Genomic DNA, 18,743 nt, shown 5'->3' with positions numbered 1-18,743 from the left:
GTCTTCATTGTATGATACTGCCTTCATGCTAAGTGGGACAAATCTAAGGAAAGACCTAGGTCCAAATTGGGTATGAGAAGCTGTAAGTGAACAGAATAACACCACAGTTTGACCTGCCACATCCCTCAATCCTTGATCACAATCAAGCCAGGAGACCATAGTTCAATGCAGTGTAGGAAAATGTACCAGGAGCACTATGCATGGCTTAGGATAACTCATGAAATTAAAAAAGTTACTACATAATGTCATCTGTGTGCCAAACACCAAAAATTTCAGGCAACAGAAACAGCTAAGTAGTTCCACAACCAATAGATCAGAGCAAGGCTCTGTAGTGATATCACATTGGGTCAAGAATTATGGTGAACAACCAGGCAACTAACAAGGGATGGCCTCATGAATATTCTCAAAGTGGAGCCCAGGATTTGAGTTCAAAATAACAAGGCTGAAGTGCTTGCATTTATCTTTGAGTGGATAATCCTACCCAGCTTCCTTCTGAAGGTTCCTTCATAAATACCGAGGTATAGTCAATTCAGTTCACTTCATACCACATTAAGGAACTCACTGCACTGAACACAGCAAAGGCTACATGTCCTATTCAGTTCCAATACAGTTATGACACTGGTATCTACTCCATGTTAAGAACTGTCTCGGTATGTCCTATAATTCATAAAAAAGTAGGATAAATTTCAACTGACCAATTAACACCTTAACAGCCTTCTCAATCAGTAAAGCAATAGAAGAAGTCAACAATAGTGCCATCAAGTTACACCGCTCCCCAATATCCTGCAGGATTTTCAGTTTAATTGCTGCCTGAATCATTCTGTTTTAGATCTCATCAAAGCCTTAACCCAGACATGGGCGCAAGAGCTGGATGCCAGAGGGGAGAACCAAGTAATTGTCCTCAACAGCATTTGACCAAGTTTGCCACCCAAGGACTCTAGCAAAACTGATATCAATGGGAGTAAGAGGAAAACCCTACTGTGACTAGTGTCTTACTAATGCAAAGAAAGCTTTTCATGGTTGTCGGAGGCTGTCATCACAGCCCCAGGACGCTAATGCAGGAGTTCCTCAGGCTAGTGTCCTTCACCCAGTCATTTCACCTGTTCCATTAAATGACTTTTGATCCATAATAAAGTTGATTTCATGATGTTCAGCTCTAGTCACAACTCTTCCAATATGAAAGCAGTCTTTGCCAGGGCCTGGATAGCATTCAGGCTTAGGGTGCAACACTGCTCATCAACCCAAGTGCTAGGTAATGACCATCTCAAACAAGAGGAAGTATAACTGTTCTCTCATGACCTTCAATGGCATCACCACCTTAAAGCCACCAGTGACCAGAAACAACCAGACTAGCCATAAGGACAGTCGTCACAAGTGCAGTGAGTGATGCACCGCTTGAATCCCTTAAAGCCTCTCCACATCTACCTGTCTAGTTAAGAATGTGATGGAATATTATCACCCATCTGGTCAAGAACAGCTGCAATAATACTCAAGAAGGTCAACATCATACAACACAGAACTGCTTGTTGATCAGTGCCTGCCAATATCCACTATTGGTGCACTGTAGCTGCAATACACAAGATTTCTCTCTCCTGTAACCTCTACTGTTGGTTAATAAAAGTAACAATGTAGCGGGAAGACCACTGCCTCCAAGCCACATTCCAACTTGCATGCATATTGCTGCGGCATCAGTATCCTGGAATACCCTATCCACCATTTGTGAGGGCACAATCATTATAATGGCTGTTGTTGTTCAAGGAAAAAGTCCACTAACACCTCAGTGTAATCAGAGATGGGCAATAAATGTGGCCTTGCATTGCCCACATTCCTAGGATAAAAGTGAAAGTCATAGACAAAGTGTATGATGCTCTGGTCAGATCATGCTATGTATGAGTACTTTATACAATTCTGGCCACCAAGAGGCAAATGAGTTACTGAAGCCTCGGAAGAAAATTACAAGAGACACTAGGCTGATTTCTAGTGCTGGAGGACCGAGGCATAAGAGGCTGGGGCTTTCGAATCTTGAAAGATGGCTATATAGAGGTTTATGATGATAATTGTGTTGAAAATGTAAATACAGGAAATCTTTGGAGGCTAAACCATGAGCAGAACAAGAAGCTCAAACTGTAGAAGGTACATTTAGGACTTGAGTGAAGACGACATTGAAATGAAAACCCTGGAATTATTTAATGAACAATTCAACATTGTAATGGTGAGGGGAAGGAAGACCACATATGGGATTTCTGGACAGATAAGCTAACATGGGATGAATAACTTTCCTTACCTGCATTTCTTACAAATTCAAAATAATTGACATTCTGGTTTAAAAATTACAACATGCTGGACTCCCCATTACTAATCAAAAAACTACGAGATGCAAATTTACGCAAAAGCTTTATGTCTACACACCTATAAAATATATTATTGATTTGTTTTCGGATATAAGCTCTTAGGCCCAAAAATTTTCCATAGATGCGATGCAGGGTTGTTTTCAAAAAGTCTCTTTCACGTGGATCTTCACTGTCAAATAGTTCTAACAGCTGTTGAAAACAAAAAAAAATTAGAAATTGGATTGAAAGTTATGCATAACCTAGCCAGATAAGAGTTACAGTATGACTACAGAGGTTGGCAATCGTAAACAGAGTAGGCAATATCGGCTTTCGAGGTGGACTGTAATGACACTTCAGAGGGCTATTTTGCTTCTCATTTTCTTCACACGATATCACTTTTCTCTCAATCACACCAAATTACATGGCCAAATTTAGGTGAGCTAGAATGATAAAGGAATCAGGCGCATCCAGTTGATGTGAATTGATTGTTTAAATATCTGTATTGGCATGATTAAACCAAACTTAAAATGATAACTTAGAAGTAGGGCTGCAATCAGAGACTATTTGGGTTTTGTGCTTTTGACAAAGTGAAAATCCTTAGCAAGAGAAGCCAGCATTTGGTTTGTTTGCAATCGGTGAACAAAAGTTTTTAAATGCTGAAAACACTGGTAAGCCAGAGTAGAGATTAGAAGAGCATTACCCATCCACACAATTGAGGATGCACTATAGACTCTGAACAAAAGAGGTTAATACTATGCCAATGAACTCCTTTAAATAACAAAAAAAAAATTAGTGAGAGATTAAGCTCAAATTGCAATATTAGAGGCAGATCAAATATTTTTATTATACACAGTTCAGTATTGGGGCACTGGGATAAAACTGTTGAAATATTGATGGTGATATTGGTGACATGCAAGAATTTTCTTAGGTTAACTTTGACTTTGGTGGAAATTTCAAAATTTTCTCAAATTTCACCTGGTTATTCACTGTCAGGCGATAAATAAATCAGATGCATGTATTGAAATAAATGACAGTGTCGGTTAACAATGGCTCAGTGGATTGAATGGCCTTCCCAATCCATACTTCAAACAATAGCTGCTTCAGAAATCAGATGCAATTTCTGCTTAGTTGGTAGCACTTTCATCTCTGAATCAGAATGTTGTGGATTCCAGCCCACTGCAGGACCTGAGCTCCTAATCTAGGCTGACACTCTAGTACAGTACTGAAAGTGTTACATCACCAGAGGTTCATTATTTAGGTGAGCTCAGTCTGCCTGCTCTGATTAAATATCCCATGGCGTATATTTGCTCAAAAGCTGTCCTGGCACCAGAAAACCCAGCAAATCAGTTGGCTACACGGAACAAACATATCTATCAAAATTCAACCCGTAAAACAATGTAACTGCTGCACAGATGTCCACTAAAACTACCCAGCAACCCACAGGAACAGGCCAGCTCCTTAGGAACCAAATCCACTCTCCACCCCAAGGCACTGGCACATCGACCCTTTCCTTCTTGACTTGAAATTCAGAACGTACCTGACTTAGTCATTTTGCCTCAGAATGAAAGCCCTAAATCCATATCAGCATTATTATGGAAGAGTGGTCTTCAAAAGCCACATATTAGCCTACACGTCACACAGAACAAAGAATATGTCAACAAGAAATCCCTCAAAAGCTCCACTTAATTAAATGCTGAGAACGCCCTGAACTAGAAACAGCTAAACAGTCTACTCTCTGCTTGTGCTCAATAACACACTGCTGCACCAAAATCAAATACTTATCACTGGGGTACAAGCCAGGATAAAAAATATATCGTGCAAAATTAGGCACTGATAAAGCATTCAATAAAATCAGAAAACCAGAAGTTCAATCCTCAGTGACTCCCATTGGAAGTAAACAGATTTTGCTAGATATTATGCTTTCTTCTCAGCCTCAGGAGTGTAGCTTCACAAGAAATTGAACTTTCACCACTTAATCTCAAATGAAAGCTATTTACCACATGCCAATGTTACTCACCCTAGAATCTTTCAAATCACCCACAATTACATAGAATTACATTAAAAATATACAGCACAGAAAGAGGTCATTTGGCCCAAGTTCAGCCTTTATGCTCCACACAAGCCTCCACCCACCTACAAACACCATCATACAAAGACAAAGACTCCAATGCTGATACCATTCAATTGAAATTAAATACTCTCAATTCTGGCCTCCAAGCTTCTCAAATGTCCTGGACTAGTTTCCCCAACTAGGTTCATTCAAGGAAACACCAAAAGCTGAATAAGTCCATACATACTTAAGTTCTGTCGAAGGGTCATGAGGACTCGAAACGTCAACTCTTTTCTTCTCCGCCGATGCTGCCAGACCTGCTGAGTTTTTCCAGGTAATTCTGTTTTTGTTTTGGATTTCCAGCATCCGCAGTTTTTTTGTTTTTATACTTAACCCATAACCGACAGAGCAAGAAATCCCCCCTACTCAAGTTTGTTCAAATCTTGCTCCTAACCACCAGAAAATTCCACAACTTGTGGCAGAATCTAGCATCCTTTTGCAACTACTGTGATTTAAGTGCACACACAGTACATTTGCCCAGCAGAGCAAGTAATAGATGAACTTCCTATCTATCCACAACCAGATTAATCCTAGGGCTAACTGCTTATCGTACAAGTGTAACTGCTCTGCAGAACCGCAATAAGGACCTACACCAATTTTTGTCCTTCTGAAGCTCCACAACCCTTTCTTCAAGCCCCTGACATCAACTGACATGGGATGCACCCAGCCCTGCCAGAATATCCCTTACCCTCATGCATATAAACTATACAACTAACTTACCCTCGCATAACTAAGGAATCCAAACCACTCCTTGCCCAAGACAATTAAATGCACTGAAAGTATTGCTAAATCCTCTATTATAACATATGCTCTAGTGACTCATGTACTGAAAGTATCTAAACTTCTGTTTAATGAGGAGTTCCCGTGGCATAATTTGAAGAGAAGTATGCAGATCTTCCAGTGTCCTTTCCATCATTTCCCCTTCAAACAACAGTATCAAATGCAAATTAACTGCTGTTTATGGGTTGTTGCCTTGTTTAAAATGGTTGCCATGTTTGCTAACATAATGAGCACCACATTCAAAGTAATCAATGGTATGTTCAAAAAACAAAAAAACTGCAGATGCTGGAAATCCAAAACAAAAACAGAATTACCTGGAAATACTCAGCAGGTCTGGCAGCATCGGCGGAGAAGAAAAGAGTTGACATTTCGAGTCCTCATAACCCTTCAACAGAACTAGGTGAATCCAAGGAAGGGGTGAAATATAAGCTGGTTTAAGGTGTGTGTGGGGTTTTTTGGGGGGGGGGGGTGGGGGGGGGGTGGGAGAGAAGTAGAGGGGGGTGGTGTGGTTGTAGGGACAAGAAAGCAGTGATAGAAGCAGATCATCAAAATATGTCACAGACAAAAGAACAAATAGGTGTTGAAGTTGGTGATATTATCTAAACGAATGTGCTAATTAAGAATGGATGGTACCCTCGCATCCATTCTTAATTAGCACATTCGTTTAGATAATATCACCAACTCCAACACCTATGTGTTCTTTTCTTTTGTCTGTGACATCTTTTGATGATCTGCTTCTATCACTGCTTGCTTGTCCCTACAACCACACCACCCCCCTCCACTTCTCTCCCCCCACACCCACACACCTTAAACCAGGTTATATTTCACCCCTTCCTTGGATTCACCTAGTTCTGTTGAAGGGTCATGAGGACTAGAAACGTCAACTCTTTTTTTCTCCGCCGATGCTGCCAGACCTGCTGAGTTTTTCCAGGTCAATCTATGGTATGTTACTTATCTTGAGATAACAAACTTTGAGATGTTCTATGGAAGAACAAACTTATATTTATATAGCATCCCATCATTCCCTCAGGAGAATCTAGAGCATCTCAGAATGATAAACTATGTTTGAATTATACTCAAAGGCAAACAATGCAAGAGCTCCTTATCGCTTTGCACTACACCTCAAAAATGAAGAAAAAAAGCTAAAGGTTAACCAGCATATTCACTGCATCATTGCACTCACTTATGTCTCTATAGACCACTTTATGGTGTTGCAACTTGGACAACACAGAAGTTAGCATCACAATTCTACAACTGAAATTTACAAATGTTAGCCATGATGTGAAGCAATATATCCCATTACCAACAAAGATGCACACAAATCTGTACAGCAACAATCACTGCTGAATCTGCTGCACCAAAAAGATTTATCTTGTTTGGACCATCACCACATACCAATCAGTAGTAAAAATCATGGAAATTAATGCCAAAGATGATCCAATTTAATGTGGTCAGTTTGATTAACAAGAATGTTATGCTATACCACAAAATTAGAAAATGCAAAGAAGGTATTGCCATCTACATTGCAGGTTATAAATGTTAAAAAATGAACATGATACTTTAGAAGGGAAAAAGCAAATGATTTTGCTTTTGAATGATCAAACAGCTAGTTATCTCGCTTACCTGCATTACAAATTTCTGGTCAATGTACTTCTTTGCTATATTTGGTTGAAAATCAGGAGACTCTAGAAACCTCAAGAAAAATTCATACACCAACTGAAGAAAGAAATTTTAATAAAGTTTATTAGCATTAATAGATTACCAAGATCACATTACATTGCTTAAAGGGATAATAAAAATGTAATCATGTTCTAATTTTAAATCTCTTGCTTGTATACCATTCACAGCTGAGCTGGCTCGTAGGGCATGTACAAGTGGCAAGTTGCCACTATTTTTATTCCCTCCCCCCTGCACCACCCACTGGGAAGTGCTTTATCCTCAGCTGTTGAACCTGCAGCAACTAGGCAGAGGTCAAAATCCTGATGAACCATTAGTGAACCTTGTTGGGTTTTTATATCAATCAATGATAGTTTCAGAATCACCACTGCGGAGGCTAACTTTATATTCCAGATTTATTAACCGAATTCAAATTCCACCAGCTGCCATGGTGGGATTTGAACCCAGGTCCCCAGAGGATTAGCGTGGGTCTTTGGATTACCAGTCCAGCAACATTACCACTGCACCACCATCAGGGTCATCTCCTGCTATGAGTAGGACACTGATTTGCAGTAAAAAAAAAAAAACAATTAATGCCAGTTGTTCCATGCTGTGATTTTTTTTGGAACAAAATGCAACTAACGTCCAACATAGGGCCATTCAATAACAAACCACTGAATTAAAATTTTAATTTTGGGACTATTCTCTACTTTATCTGGAGGGATTTTGTTTTAATTACAGATGAATGGTTAGATTCAGTTTACAAAGGATTAGCTTCAGAGATATACAAGCCTTTTGGTATGGATGAGTTTGGGCCCCACATTTTAATGCTGCAGTGAATGCAATTGGGCATCTAAAACCTTGGTGAGCAATGGGACAAACCGACCAGAGCTAAGGATTGAGGAATAAAGGAGAAGGAGGACTGAGAAGGCAGGTGAATTCCTCATTAAATCAGAAATAAAAAGAAGGGAGGGATAGGAAGATTGGATTCCAGAGAGAAAAAAAGAGGCAGAAAGGAAAATAATCTTTTGTAAAATTTGACATTTTTACAGTCTCTTAAAACAATTCACAACCGGAAGGAACCAGTCCACACTTATAATTGTTCACTTTGAGCAACAGGGGTTATTGGCAGTCATTAAATTTACTTAGAATGTTAATGACTTAAGTCTGTGACAAGTTTAATGGACAATTAGCATGCCAATAAGCTACTTGATGAAAATCAAAGGAAGGTTAAGCACAAGATGCCATTTTCACAAAGCTAACAGTGGTGTGGCACAAATCTTTTGACAATCCTCAATTCAGGGCATTTCTTTGTCACAATATGTTGATCAATTTGCATATTAATAGGATGCATTGTTCAGGTACTTATCTGCAAAATTTGGTCCATTTAGACTCATGAAATTTGCAGTAGTAGGTTTCTACACAACCTTGCTACATCTTTCTCTCCTATCCCTCAAATTTGACACACATTTCACCACTTGATGCACAACTGGCTAAGGCATCCACTGGCAGGTTCAAGTGGACCACATGGAAGTCTCAGTCTTCACCATCAAATAGCTCACCCATTGCCCTCCAGATGATCCTAGAGTAAAGACAACATCAAACTCCTTTTCTTCACAGGCTGTCAATTTATATCGCTCTCCCTTGCCTTCTTTAACAGATGAGAAGCTCATGGATTTGCCACATGAATAGAGGTCATCTGTTTCTGCTGCTTCTCCCCATCTCTTGCCCACTAAGCCAAACCTTCCCCCAGTATCCCACTACTCTAATGCTGAACCAGTAGTTTCTCTATCATCCCCATGTCCTCAGATTCATAGGAAATGTAACTTGATCTGCATCCCACTAAAGCACTAACCAATTTCCATGCCTGGTCACCATGCTAGATGATGTAAATTTTCCCCTCCTCTCAGGCACCTTCAATGCACAGTAGTCCCCCAACACCACCCTGAAACTTTAAAAATTGCCATCACTTCCTTTCTCAAAAAAAAACTCCCTCATATGATCTACAAACTACCAACCCATCTTCAACTTTGTCTCCCCAGAGTCCCTGATAGAGTAATCACATTCCAGATATATGCCATCTCTTCCAAGAATCCCTCCTATAAGATAGTCACCCTTCCCAGCATTGAACTAATTCAAACAAATATAACTAATGACATACTTCAACTGTGAACATTGCTTATTTTGCCACTTTGACTGTTGCTATATATTTGACATTGCCAATCAATTGGGATGACCTAATAGAAGTCTTTAAAATGATCAAGGTTTGAGAGAGTAGACAGAGATCAAATGTTTCCACTTATGGGGAAGAGTAAAACTGAAGGTTTTCAAAATAAGATAGTCAGTCACCAAGGCAGCAAATAGGGAAATCAGAAGAAATTTCTTTACAAGAGAGTCATGAGAATGTGCAACTTGTCACCAATGGGAGTAGTTGAAGTTAACAGCATTAAAGCATTTAAGGAGAGGCCGGATAAGTACATGAAGGCAAAGGTACAGAGGGCTATGCAGAGTTAGACAAACAAATACAGGAAGAGGCTTGAGCAGAACAAAAATAGCACCTTCCAAACCCATGACCCCTACCATCTAGAAGAACAAGGACAGCAAATGCATGGGAACACCACCACCTGTCGCCTGCAAGTTCCCCTCCAAATCACATGCCATCCTGACTTGGAACTATATCACTGATCCTTCATTTTTGCTGGGTCAAAATCGTGAAACTCACTCCCTAACCACATTGTGGGTGTACCTACACCACATGGACTGCAGCAGTTCAAGTAGGCAGCTCATCACCATCTTCTCAAGGGCAATTAGGAATGGGTAATAAAAATGCTGGCCTAACCAGCAACGCCCACATCCTGTGAAAGAATGAAAAAAAAAAAGGACTGACTAGTTGGACCAAATGTTCTATTTTCTGTGCAGTATCTCCAATGCCTCCATTCAAGTTGATGAGACAGTTTTTGCATGGTTTCACTACTATCTATCAATAATAGCTGGAGCATCTCTATCAATGGCTTCTCTTGTCATCCCATAAAGGTAAACCCTTGACCCTGCCTCTTCCTCATTTATATGGTCCCTTGGTGCCATCACCACATGGGGTCAGCTTCCAGTTGTATGTTGATTACAGCCAGCTCTACCGTCCATCATCTCCTGGCTGCATGACTGCTCATCAGACATCCAGACTTGGTTAAGACTACTTCTTGAGCTATGGCCTTTGGCCCTCATCACCAATTATGCTCCTCCACATTTACTACCTAAGACAGAACCAGACTGTTTGCAACAGGATACTCTATTCAAGCTGAGCTTCTAACTGTAAACTCTGTCACAAAGACCGTTTGCTTCCATCTCCAACGTTTCTCACCTTCAAATTCCATTACTCATACTCTCCTAGGCAGTCTTTGATCTTCTGCTCTCTTAGAATGATGCCCTACCCCATACAATTTTCTCCAGTGCCACAACTTCCTCTTAAATTATATTCTTTCTTTACTCTAGCCTCTGGCGTATCTCATTTCAGCTCATCATTGGCACCCGTGCCTTCAGTAACAGACTCCACTTTACACAACTACCTTCCTAAACTCCATCAGTTCACCTCCTTCTCTTCCATTAAAAGCCTTTTTGGCAAGTTTGGATTCCCCTCCTAATGACCCGTTATGCTTCTATGAAGCACATTGGAACTTTAATATAGAAAAAGGGATTATATAAATGCAAGTTGTTGTTACCCTTTCAACTCATGCTGGGATTTGTGAGAACACCTAAATCATCCAATGTAGCATCAATAACGTATGATCAGAAACTAATGAATGTTATAGAAATTGGATGATATAGCCATGAGGCCATTTGGCCTAGCTTATCTGTGTCAGCTCTTTGAAAAACAATTCAGTCAGACCTATTCTCCTACCCTTTCTTCATTGTCCTGCAAATTTCTCCTATTATTGAAAGAGGGCTTAAAGGGCAGCAATGGCAATTCAGGATTCCTGATTACAGAGTTTTCAGACAGAATAAAGAGGAGCATCGAAAAGGAGAGAGCAGGGTCACAATATTGATTTAAAAAAAAAATCACAGCTGTAAGAGAGACACTATGCTAGAAGGATCAAATGATATATGAGTTGAACTTAACAAAATAAAGGGCATCACACTTCTGGGAGCATACTATAGGCCTGTCAGAAGGAGACAGAAGGGCAAGTATGCAGAAAAATTGCTGAATTACAGGACGGTAATAGGTGATTTCAACGACCCTAATATCAGCTGGGATATCAGTGCAAAAGGTAAAGGCCACAATTGTTAAATTTCTGTTGGCCAGTACGTATCAAGACAAGCAGTAGTTTTGGACTTAAATTTTAAGAAATGAAGCTGGGGACATGGCGGGAGGACATTTGATGGGAGTGATCATAATTCAGTTAGGTTTAAAGTAATTATATTAAAGACAGACCAGGTATAAAGATTCTAAATTGAGAAGGTTAATTTTATTGAGTTGTGATGTTTGACAAGTGTGGCCTGGAAACAGCTTCTTGAAGAGAAATCAATGTCAGAGCAGTGGGAATCATTCAAGGAGGAGAGGGGGAGGATTCAGGACAAATATGTATCCACAAAGAGGGTGACACTCCCAAATCTAGAATCTACCTGGATGTCAGAGAACATACAGAGTAGGTCAACGCGAAAAAGGGGAGCTTATGCCACATACCCAGAGCTCAATGCTGTAGAAAGTCTAGAGGAGTATAAAAAAATGCAGGGATGAAATTAAAAAGGAAAGTTATAAAGAAAAGAGAGAGTATGAAAAAATACGTGCAAGGAAAACTCAACGATGTTTTAGAAGTACATACAGACCAAGAGGATTACTCAGAGTAGGGCCTAGTGGAAACCAAAAAGGAAACCTGTGCCAGAAGAGGGGAGATATATGGTTATCAAATGAATACTTTGCATTTGACTTCACAAAGGAGAGGGACAATGGAGACACTGTAGCTGAAGATTGGATGGTATAATAGCTAGAAGGAATATTAAAGGTTTTCACATCCCTGATCTGCACCTGGGTCACTGACCTAATATTTGGCTTTACCATTGACCCAGTATCAGCTTTAAACAAATTAAAAATTTAATTTACAGGTTCATCTTCAATACTCTTCAAAGTAGTTGCCTCAGCCTGTAGGCCAGTTTTTAGCTCGTTGATGATCCAATTTGAGGAAGTGGTTCAGGTCTCATCTCTCATCATGCAAATAAAAAGTGGCAACCAAGTAACAAGGCCCACAGTTTGAGCTGAAATACTGAGAAAATGGCTTTGATGGAATTGTTCAAACCCAATGACCGTTTTCTTGAGCTTTTGATTATTCCATGTTCACAGAGGAATAATGAGGACAAAAAGGAGACAGTTAGCACCTCACAGTAGCATCCTTAGGTGAACAATACTGGAAACAGATGTCTTTTGTCTTATACTCATAGTTGCTTGACGAAATGGTAAAGAAAATTAAGGATCTAATCTGACAGTAACATTAGGCTTATGTTATAGAATGTCTGCGAAAAGTTGAAACGACCAGCATGAAATTCATTCCAATATATTGTAGGTGGGTTCCTCAGTATTGGTAACTCAATCTGACTGGAGTCAGGAAAACCACATTCTGAGAATGCAAAAGTTCATGCATACACTATGTCATTCTCAATTGCTTTCTCCCTATCTGAATCAAACCTGTTTTTGATTGGCAGGGAATTATCTTGAAGAATGTAGATCTTGGAATTGTCAATGCTTAGAAAGAAGCAAGCTCGGATATACTTTCCACTCGAATCACCTTCCAGCAAACAAGGCTATCACAACAAGATGGTGTGCTGAGTTTGAACCAATTTGCAACTTCTGGAAGCCTCCTTTTCCAAGCATTCTAGTTGTTTGCCACGGTGAAAATTTCATGAAATTCCAAGATTGAAACAAAATGTTCACGTTGGTCAAAGTCTATTTGGAAAATTTGCCAGACATTGGTCTCAGTAGGCCAAGATTTGGAGTGCAAATACAATCGTTGGTACATCAGTTTTAAAAAATGTAACAGAACAGAAAACACAAAAGCTTTGTTCCATGTGCGTAGATAAATTGGTGCCAACAGTTCATGGTCCAGAACAATACTTAATTTGCATCATGGAAAGACCTCCTAAACAAAATGGTCACATGGTGTTTCAAAGCTTTCAAAATGACACTGCTTCATGATAATTTCCCATGCCAGAGAAACCATGCACGGTTGTATTCAGCAGCTGATTGAACAGGAAACATGAAAACAAACCAATTTTTTGAAATTAAACAACAGTTCATGCATGGCGCATCACAGAATGCATTTAAGCAGTCCTTCAAAAATATAACAATTTTCATACTGCCAAAATTTTCACAGTATGTAAATAATTAAAGAAATTGAGCAACAAAAGGTTTCAAACGACAGAAAAGAAAAAGAAAAGCAACAGAAAAATGTAAAAAGGGAAATCTCATTTAAGAAATAAGGCTTTCTTCTCTGGTTTTCATGAGATCATAAGCTCTGAATTAGAATGTTTGAATACAGATAAGTATTTGGTACCTGTAGATGAGGCCATGCAGCCTCCAGTGTTGGTTCATCCTCTTCAGGGTCAAACTCTGCTCCTGTGGGGTTAGATGACGGTGGTAATGTTCGAAACATGTTCACTGCAAACTGAAAAGGTATTCCAGAGATTAGCAGTATTTTACATTTGTTAAAAATCAAGTTTGCTATAGTTGAACCATTGGAAAAGTTAACAATTCTAAAGATTAATTCTAGTTCAAAAATATCGTTGCAGCCTATCCACAATTTTTAAAAATTTTGATAGCACACAAGCCACATGTGAAACTCCAACAAAGGCAGGACCTAATTCACTGTGTTGATTAAAAAGTTCTGTTGAAGGGTCATGAGGACTCGAAAAGTCAACTCTTTTCTTCTCCGCTGATGCTGCCAGACCTGCTGAATTTTTCCAGGTAATTCTGTTTTTGTTTTGGATTTCCAGCATCTGCAGTTTTTTGTTTTTATCTCTGTGATTAAAAAATTGCCTTTTTAAACTATTTTGAGTAAAATGGAAAGTGGAAAATGTAGCCAGCTTGGACCACTAAGCCCCAATCTTTGGGAGAACTATTTTAGTGAATCTTTTAAATTTATGAAAAGCCAAATTTTAAAATGAAAACTGTTCAAAAAGCCCAAGGACATCTTTCAGCAAAATATGATTAAAGCTAATATGATTGAGAGTATAACAAACATATTTTTCTACATATCAATTTCCTCTCTCTTTCCAAACTCTTCCCCCATGGCCCCCACCCAAATAAAAGTGTTGACTTCTTGCTGGGTTACTTCATTATCTAAAAACAAAAAAACTGCGGATGCTGGAAATCCAAAACAAAAACAGAATTACCTGGAAAAACTCAGAAGGTCTGGCAGCATCAGCGGAGAAGAAAAGAGTTGACGTTTCGGGTCCTCATGACCCTTCAACAGAACTGACTTCATCATCTAGCCCAAATAGCAGTGATTGTAGGATGATTTAGCCAGCAAAGGATGGAATTGTCCCACGTGAGTTTACTCCTGCCTTCATTTTATATCCATGTACACTGAGATGAGGTAGTGACGTGATTGAACTGCTAAATTAAAATGTGTCATTGCCTTAAACTTTGAGCCAAAACCTTACACCAATTTTGCCACAATACAGGCTGCAGTTTTAACAGAAGATTGGTGGAAACCTTGGAGAAATATTGATAATTACTTTTTAACACTGTCAGGGGATCAGTCAATTTTACAGCAATTGGGGGGAGCCAATAGCGAAATTCTACCCAGTTACTTATGTGTAAATATTTGACTTGGGATCTAGAACTTTGCAATAAGGTAGCATTTGTAAAATATTGTTACAGTACTTCTGTTTAGACATCACCAACGCCGTCTATTTGGACTTCCATAACATTGTCCGAATCTGCCCTTGCCTAAGTAAATCTGCTTCTGATCCATGTCTGTTACCTCTAGACTTTACTATTCCAATGTACAAGTGGCTGGCCTCCTACATTCTGCCCTCCAAAAACTTGAGGCCATCCAAAACTACGGCGCCCGTGACCCAGCTCGCACTAAATTCATCCGTCATCACTGTGCTTGCTGGTTTACAATGGGCATGGCTTGGTAACACCTTGATGTCAAATATCTGTTTACTCAAATCCCTCAATCTCTCTGATCTCCTCCAATCCACAAACCTTAGATATCTGTGCTCCTCCATTTCTGGTCTTGAGCATAACTGATTATTCCACCATTGGTGGCTGTGCCTTTACCTGGCAAGGCCCTAAGATCTGGAATTCTCTCCCTAAATCTCTTTGTCTCCCTACTCCTTTGACCAAGCTTTTAATTATCTGTCCTAATATCTTGTGGCTCAGTGTCAGATATTTGTTTTATAATACACCTCTAGAGTGTCTGGGGACGTTTTATTACTTTAACAGCTCCATACAAAGACAAGTTGTTGTACAAAATTTAAAAAAATTGTACTGTTGTGACATACTCAACATAAACCATAGATGTTTACAGCATGAAAGGAAGTTAATTAGTCCATCGTTCCTGCATTAGCTTTTAGCAGAGTAATCCAAAGCTACTCTGTTCATCTTTGAAACGGCAATGATTTAAGTGAAATAAATGAATTCAAAAAAATGGGTAACAAGAATATTCACTATTTAGTTTATATCATATGGTGGTTTCCTTTCCTGTATAAGCACAGTGAATAAGATATCAAACAGAACAGCCTGGTTTATTAAATTGTGGTTATAAAGCTGCAAAGATTTTCTAAAACTAAGGTTATGGAAAAAAAATAGATAAATGCCAAATAAGACTGAAATTTTGACAAAGCAATGATGGAAGTTTTGATAAAGCTACAGTGTGAACTTTATAATGTGATGATCAATTGCTTCATGTGCACTACAATTCAGCTTGGTTTGGTTCAAATCAACATAATACTGTAAAATCATCAGCATATGTAGCAAACGTTCCTCTTTGAAGTTTTAGATGAAAAGGTACAGCTTCAAGGTCATTTTGATAGATTAAAAACTCGGAGTTATTCAAATCTTGATAGGTGATGTATTTGTTGATTTTTTCCCTGCGGAATAATTTAGTCCTAAATTGATCTCTAATCTCATGTGCTTCAATTAACCTGAAAGACATTCACATGTGGATCTTTAACCAATTTGTACTATACTTGCTTCATTACATGTTTAAATAAAAACAATTTCAGTTCCCAGGTTTCTACTCTTACGCCATTCCTAATGGAAAGAGGTCCTAACTGCCATTATCCATCTGATCAGTCTCTATACCTTCATCAGGTAATATTCTAAAATTTTCACCATCACCAAGCACATTGTACTCTCCAGTCTCTGGTTTCTAGAGGAACTAGTCCCTCTTACTCACCCCTATCCAGCTTTCCTTTGGTTGGCACCTTCTAGCATGACTTCAGCAGGAAGCAAAACACCTATACCATTTATTTCCTTCCTGTCACTCTCCAGGGCTAAAAAATCTCCTACCATGAGGCAGTAATCCACATGTACTTCCTCTAACCTGACTTGTTCACTGCTAGTTGCAGTACCCTCTGCATTGAGAAGGCCAAACACAGATTAAGTGATTACTTCATTGAACATCTCTATTTCGCCTGCAAGTGTGGTCTGGAACTCTGGCTTGCCATCTTCTTTCAATTCCCATGCTGACACCTGTCTTCAATCTCTTGCACTATTCCAATAAAGCTCAACACACTTCAGAAATATTTGAACAATTATCAACTTCAAACATTATCTAGAACGCCATAGTAGTGGTTCTTGTGACGTGGGCACAGTCTGTTGGTGTTTGGAGGAGGGTAGACAGGGTGACATTTAAATTGGAGACTCTCAAGTCAGAATGAGCACAGCCTAAAGTGAAAGCCCAGAGCGTGAATCTGCTTTTCCCTAATAGACCAATCTCACTCTATTGTTCTCACATTTTGTTTGTTATGTACACTTCCGTGACACCCCTTCTACTCATTTGCACATAATTTTATCCTTTCTTAATCTCTGCATCACCGATTATCTTGAGCTTATTAAGCAGTTTGCAAGTCATTAACTGACCAACTTCCTTCCTGTGATTGCTGTATCTAGTATCTATCGCCAAAACAGTTGCTCATCTTTCAGTCTTCAATTCAGATAAGAGTACACACCTGAAATGTCATAATCCATCTTCTCACTTTACAGGTCTGTAATCTTCTGTAGTACAATAATTTTCTGTTTTTTTCTCAGATTTCCAATGCAAGAGTGCACACTAAACATATGGGCATTGCTCCCAAAGTCTTTTAAAACAAATTGCCTACTTCTGAGACTTTTTTTTTTAAAAAAAGTCCCTACCAAATATACTATGCCAAGAAATTAAGATAAGAGCTCGGCTGAATGGGTTATTTCTTATTTACCACTCTTAATTTTTGGTATAAAGATGGTCATTAATTATTTCATCACCTTTATTATAAACAGGTATTGAAAGATTGATGCCTCGTCTTTCTTCTGTTGTGCTCTGGAAGAAAATTTTACATTTGACACCTCTGATAGGTTGCTGCAAAAGTTGAGCTCTAACTGGAGTTAATGATTAGCTGGCTAATCTGCATCTGTAAAAATGATCCGCATATTATTTGTGGATTACTTGACAAGTGACTGGGTCACCATTCCAAATTACAAGATTTTTTTTGATGGAAATAGATTCAGAATGCAAGGGTGAATATTTCTATAACTACTAATTCATAGTACTTTGTATAGTTTTGCAGAAGTATGTTCAAATTCCAATTGACACTCGTCCAACATAGTTCAACTAGTCTGGACTGGTACCAGTTTAAGAGTCTATGCTGCATATTTTGCTTTTGCATTGGCAGCCAATCAAATTAAATTAAGCATTTTTACAGAGATGGTGGGCAAAATCTAGGTGTTCATGATCTATCAGCCATTAAATATTTATCCCCGGTCAAGTGCCGCACAGTATGCTGACAAATTACTTACCACATGGACTACTTCGGGGTAAATGGGCTCTGTGATAACATTGCGGTTGTGTGTGATATATTCCACCATTTCACTTAAAGCAGCCCTTTTCACTTCCTTCCATTTTAAGTCACTAAGTGGATCAGCAATAAAGTCGAAAAGGACACAGCACTGACGCAGTTTTTGAATAAAAAGCTTTTCTTGTTCAGGTGCAGGAACATCTACAAAACAAAAATCACATTTGTTCTTTTAAAGATTGCAAAGAATAATGACCCAAAAGTTTATGTGCTTCATTTTTATGCTGAATAGAGAAAGATCAGGACCACCATAGCAAACACTTAGTCCGAATATAATACATGTCACAACTGTCCATATTTCACAAGGGAATAAGATATTTACACAGAATTAGGGTTCAGATACTCAAAATTTGGAATTCATACAGCAACAATGCAGCTACAATACTAGCATCTACCAGACAATTGCTAGGTATGCTCTGTCCGTAAAAAGCAGGGCAAATCCAATCAGGCCAATTACTACCTGTCAGCCTACTTTCAATCAGCAGCAAAGTGATGGAAGGTGGTGTCGATAGTACTATCAAGTAGCACTATCACAGCAATGACCTGTTCACTGATGTTCAGTGACCTCACTGCAGCCTTCATCCAAACATGGAAAAAACAGCTGAATTGAAGGTGCAAAGAGTGACTGCCCTTTGTTGAGTGTGGAATAAAGGAAGCCTATCAAAATTAAAGTCAATGAGAATCAGCGGGAAAACTCTCCACTGGTTGGAGTCAAATCTAGATATGTTTGCGGTTGCTGGAGACCAATCATCTCAGTCCCAAGACATCGCTGCAGGAGTTCCTCAGCGCAGTGTCCTATGCCCAACCATCTTCAGTTGTTT

At 39.1% G+C, this 18,743-nt stretch overlaps 1 protein-coding gene across 5 annotated transcripts in view; it reads right to left on the bottom strand.

Moving 5' to 3' along the window:
* LOC121292210 (serine/threonine-protein phosphatase 2A 56 kDa regulatory subunit gamma isoform) overlaps positions 1-18,743 on the bottom strand; it is a 153,807-nt gene that overhangs the window by 48,322 nt on the left and 86,742 nt on the right. For 4 of the 5 annotated variants that reach the window (XM_041213893.1, XM_041213894.1, XM_041213897.1 and 1 more), the window contains 4 exons: positions 17,867-18,066; positions 13,416-13,526; positions 6,844-6,936; positions 2,410-2,540 (listed from right to left, as the gene is read on the bottom strand). In XM_041213893.1, the coding sequence (XP_041069827.1) occupies positions 2,410-2,540; positions 6,844-6,936; positions 13,416-13,526; positions 17,867-18,066 (535 nt within the window). The remainder of the gene's footprint in view (positions 1-2,409; positions 2,541-6,843; positions 6,937-13,415; positions 13,527-17,866; positions 18,067-18,743) is intronic. The other variant, XM_041213895.1, reaches the window with a different exon arrangement.

The sequence above is a fragment of the Carcharodon carcharias genome, chromosome 20, assembly GCF_017639515.1.
Source record: "Carcharodon carcharias isolate sCarCar2 chromosome 20, sCarCar2.pri, whole genome shotgun sequence".
In the NCBI taxonomy this organism is placed as follows: domain Eukaryota; kingdom Metazoa; phylum Chordata; class Chondrichthyes; order Lamniformes; family Lamnidae; genus Carcharodon; species Carcharodon carcharias.
The sequence above is the reverse complement of the archived record's forward strand: the minus strand, read 5'-3'. Positions and strand labels throughout refer to the sequence as shown.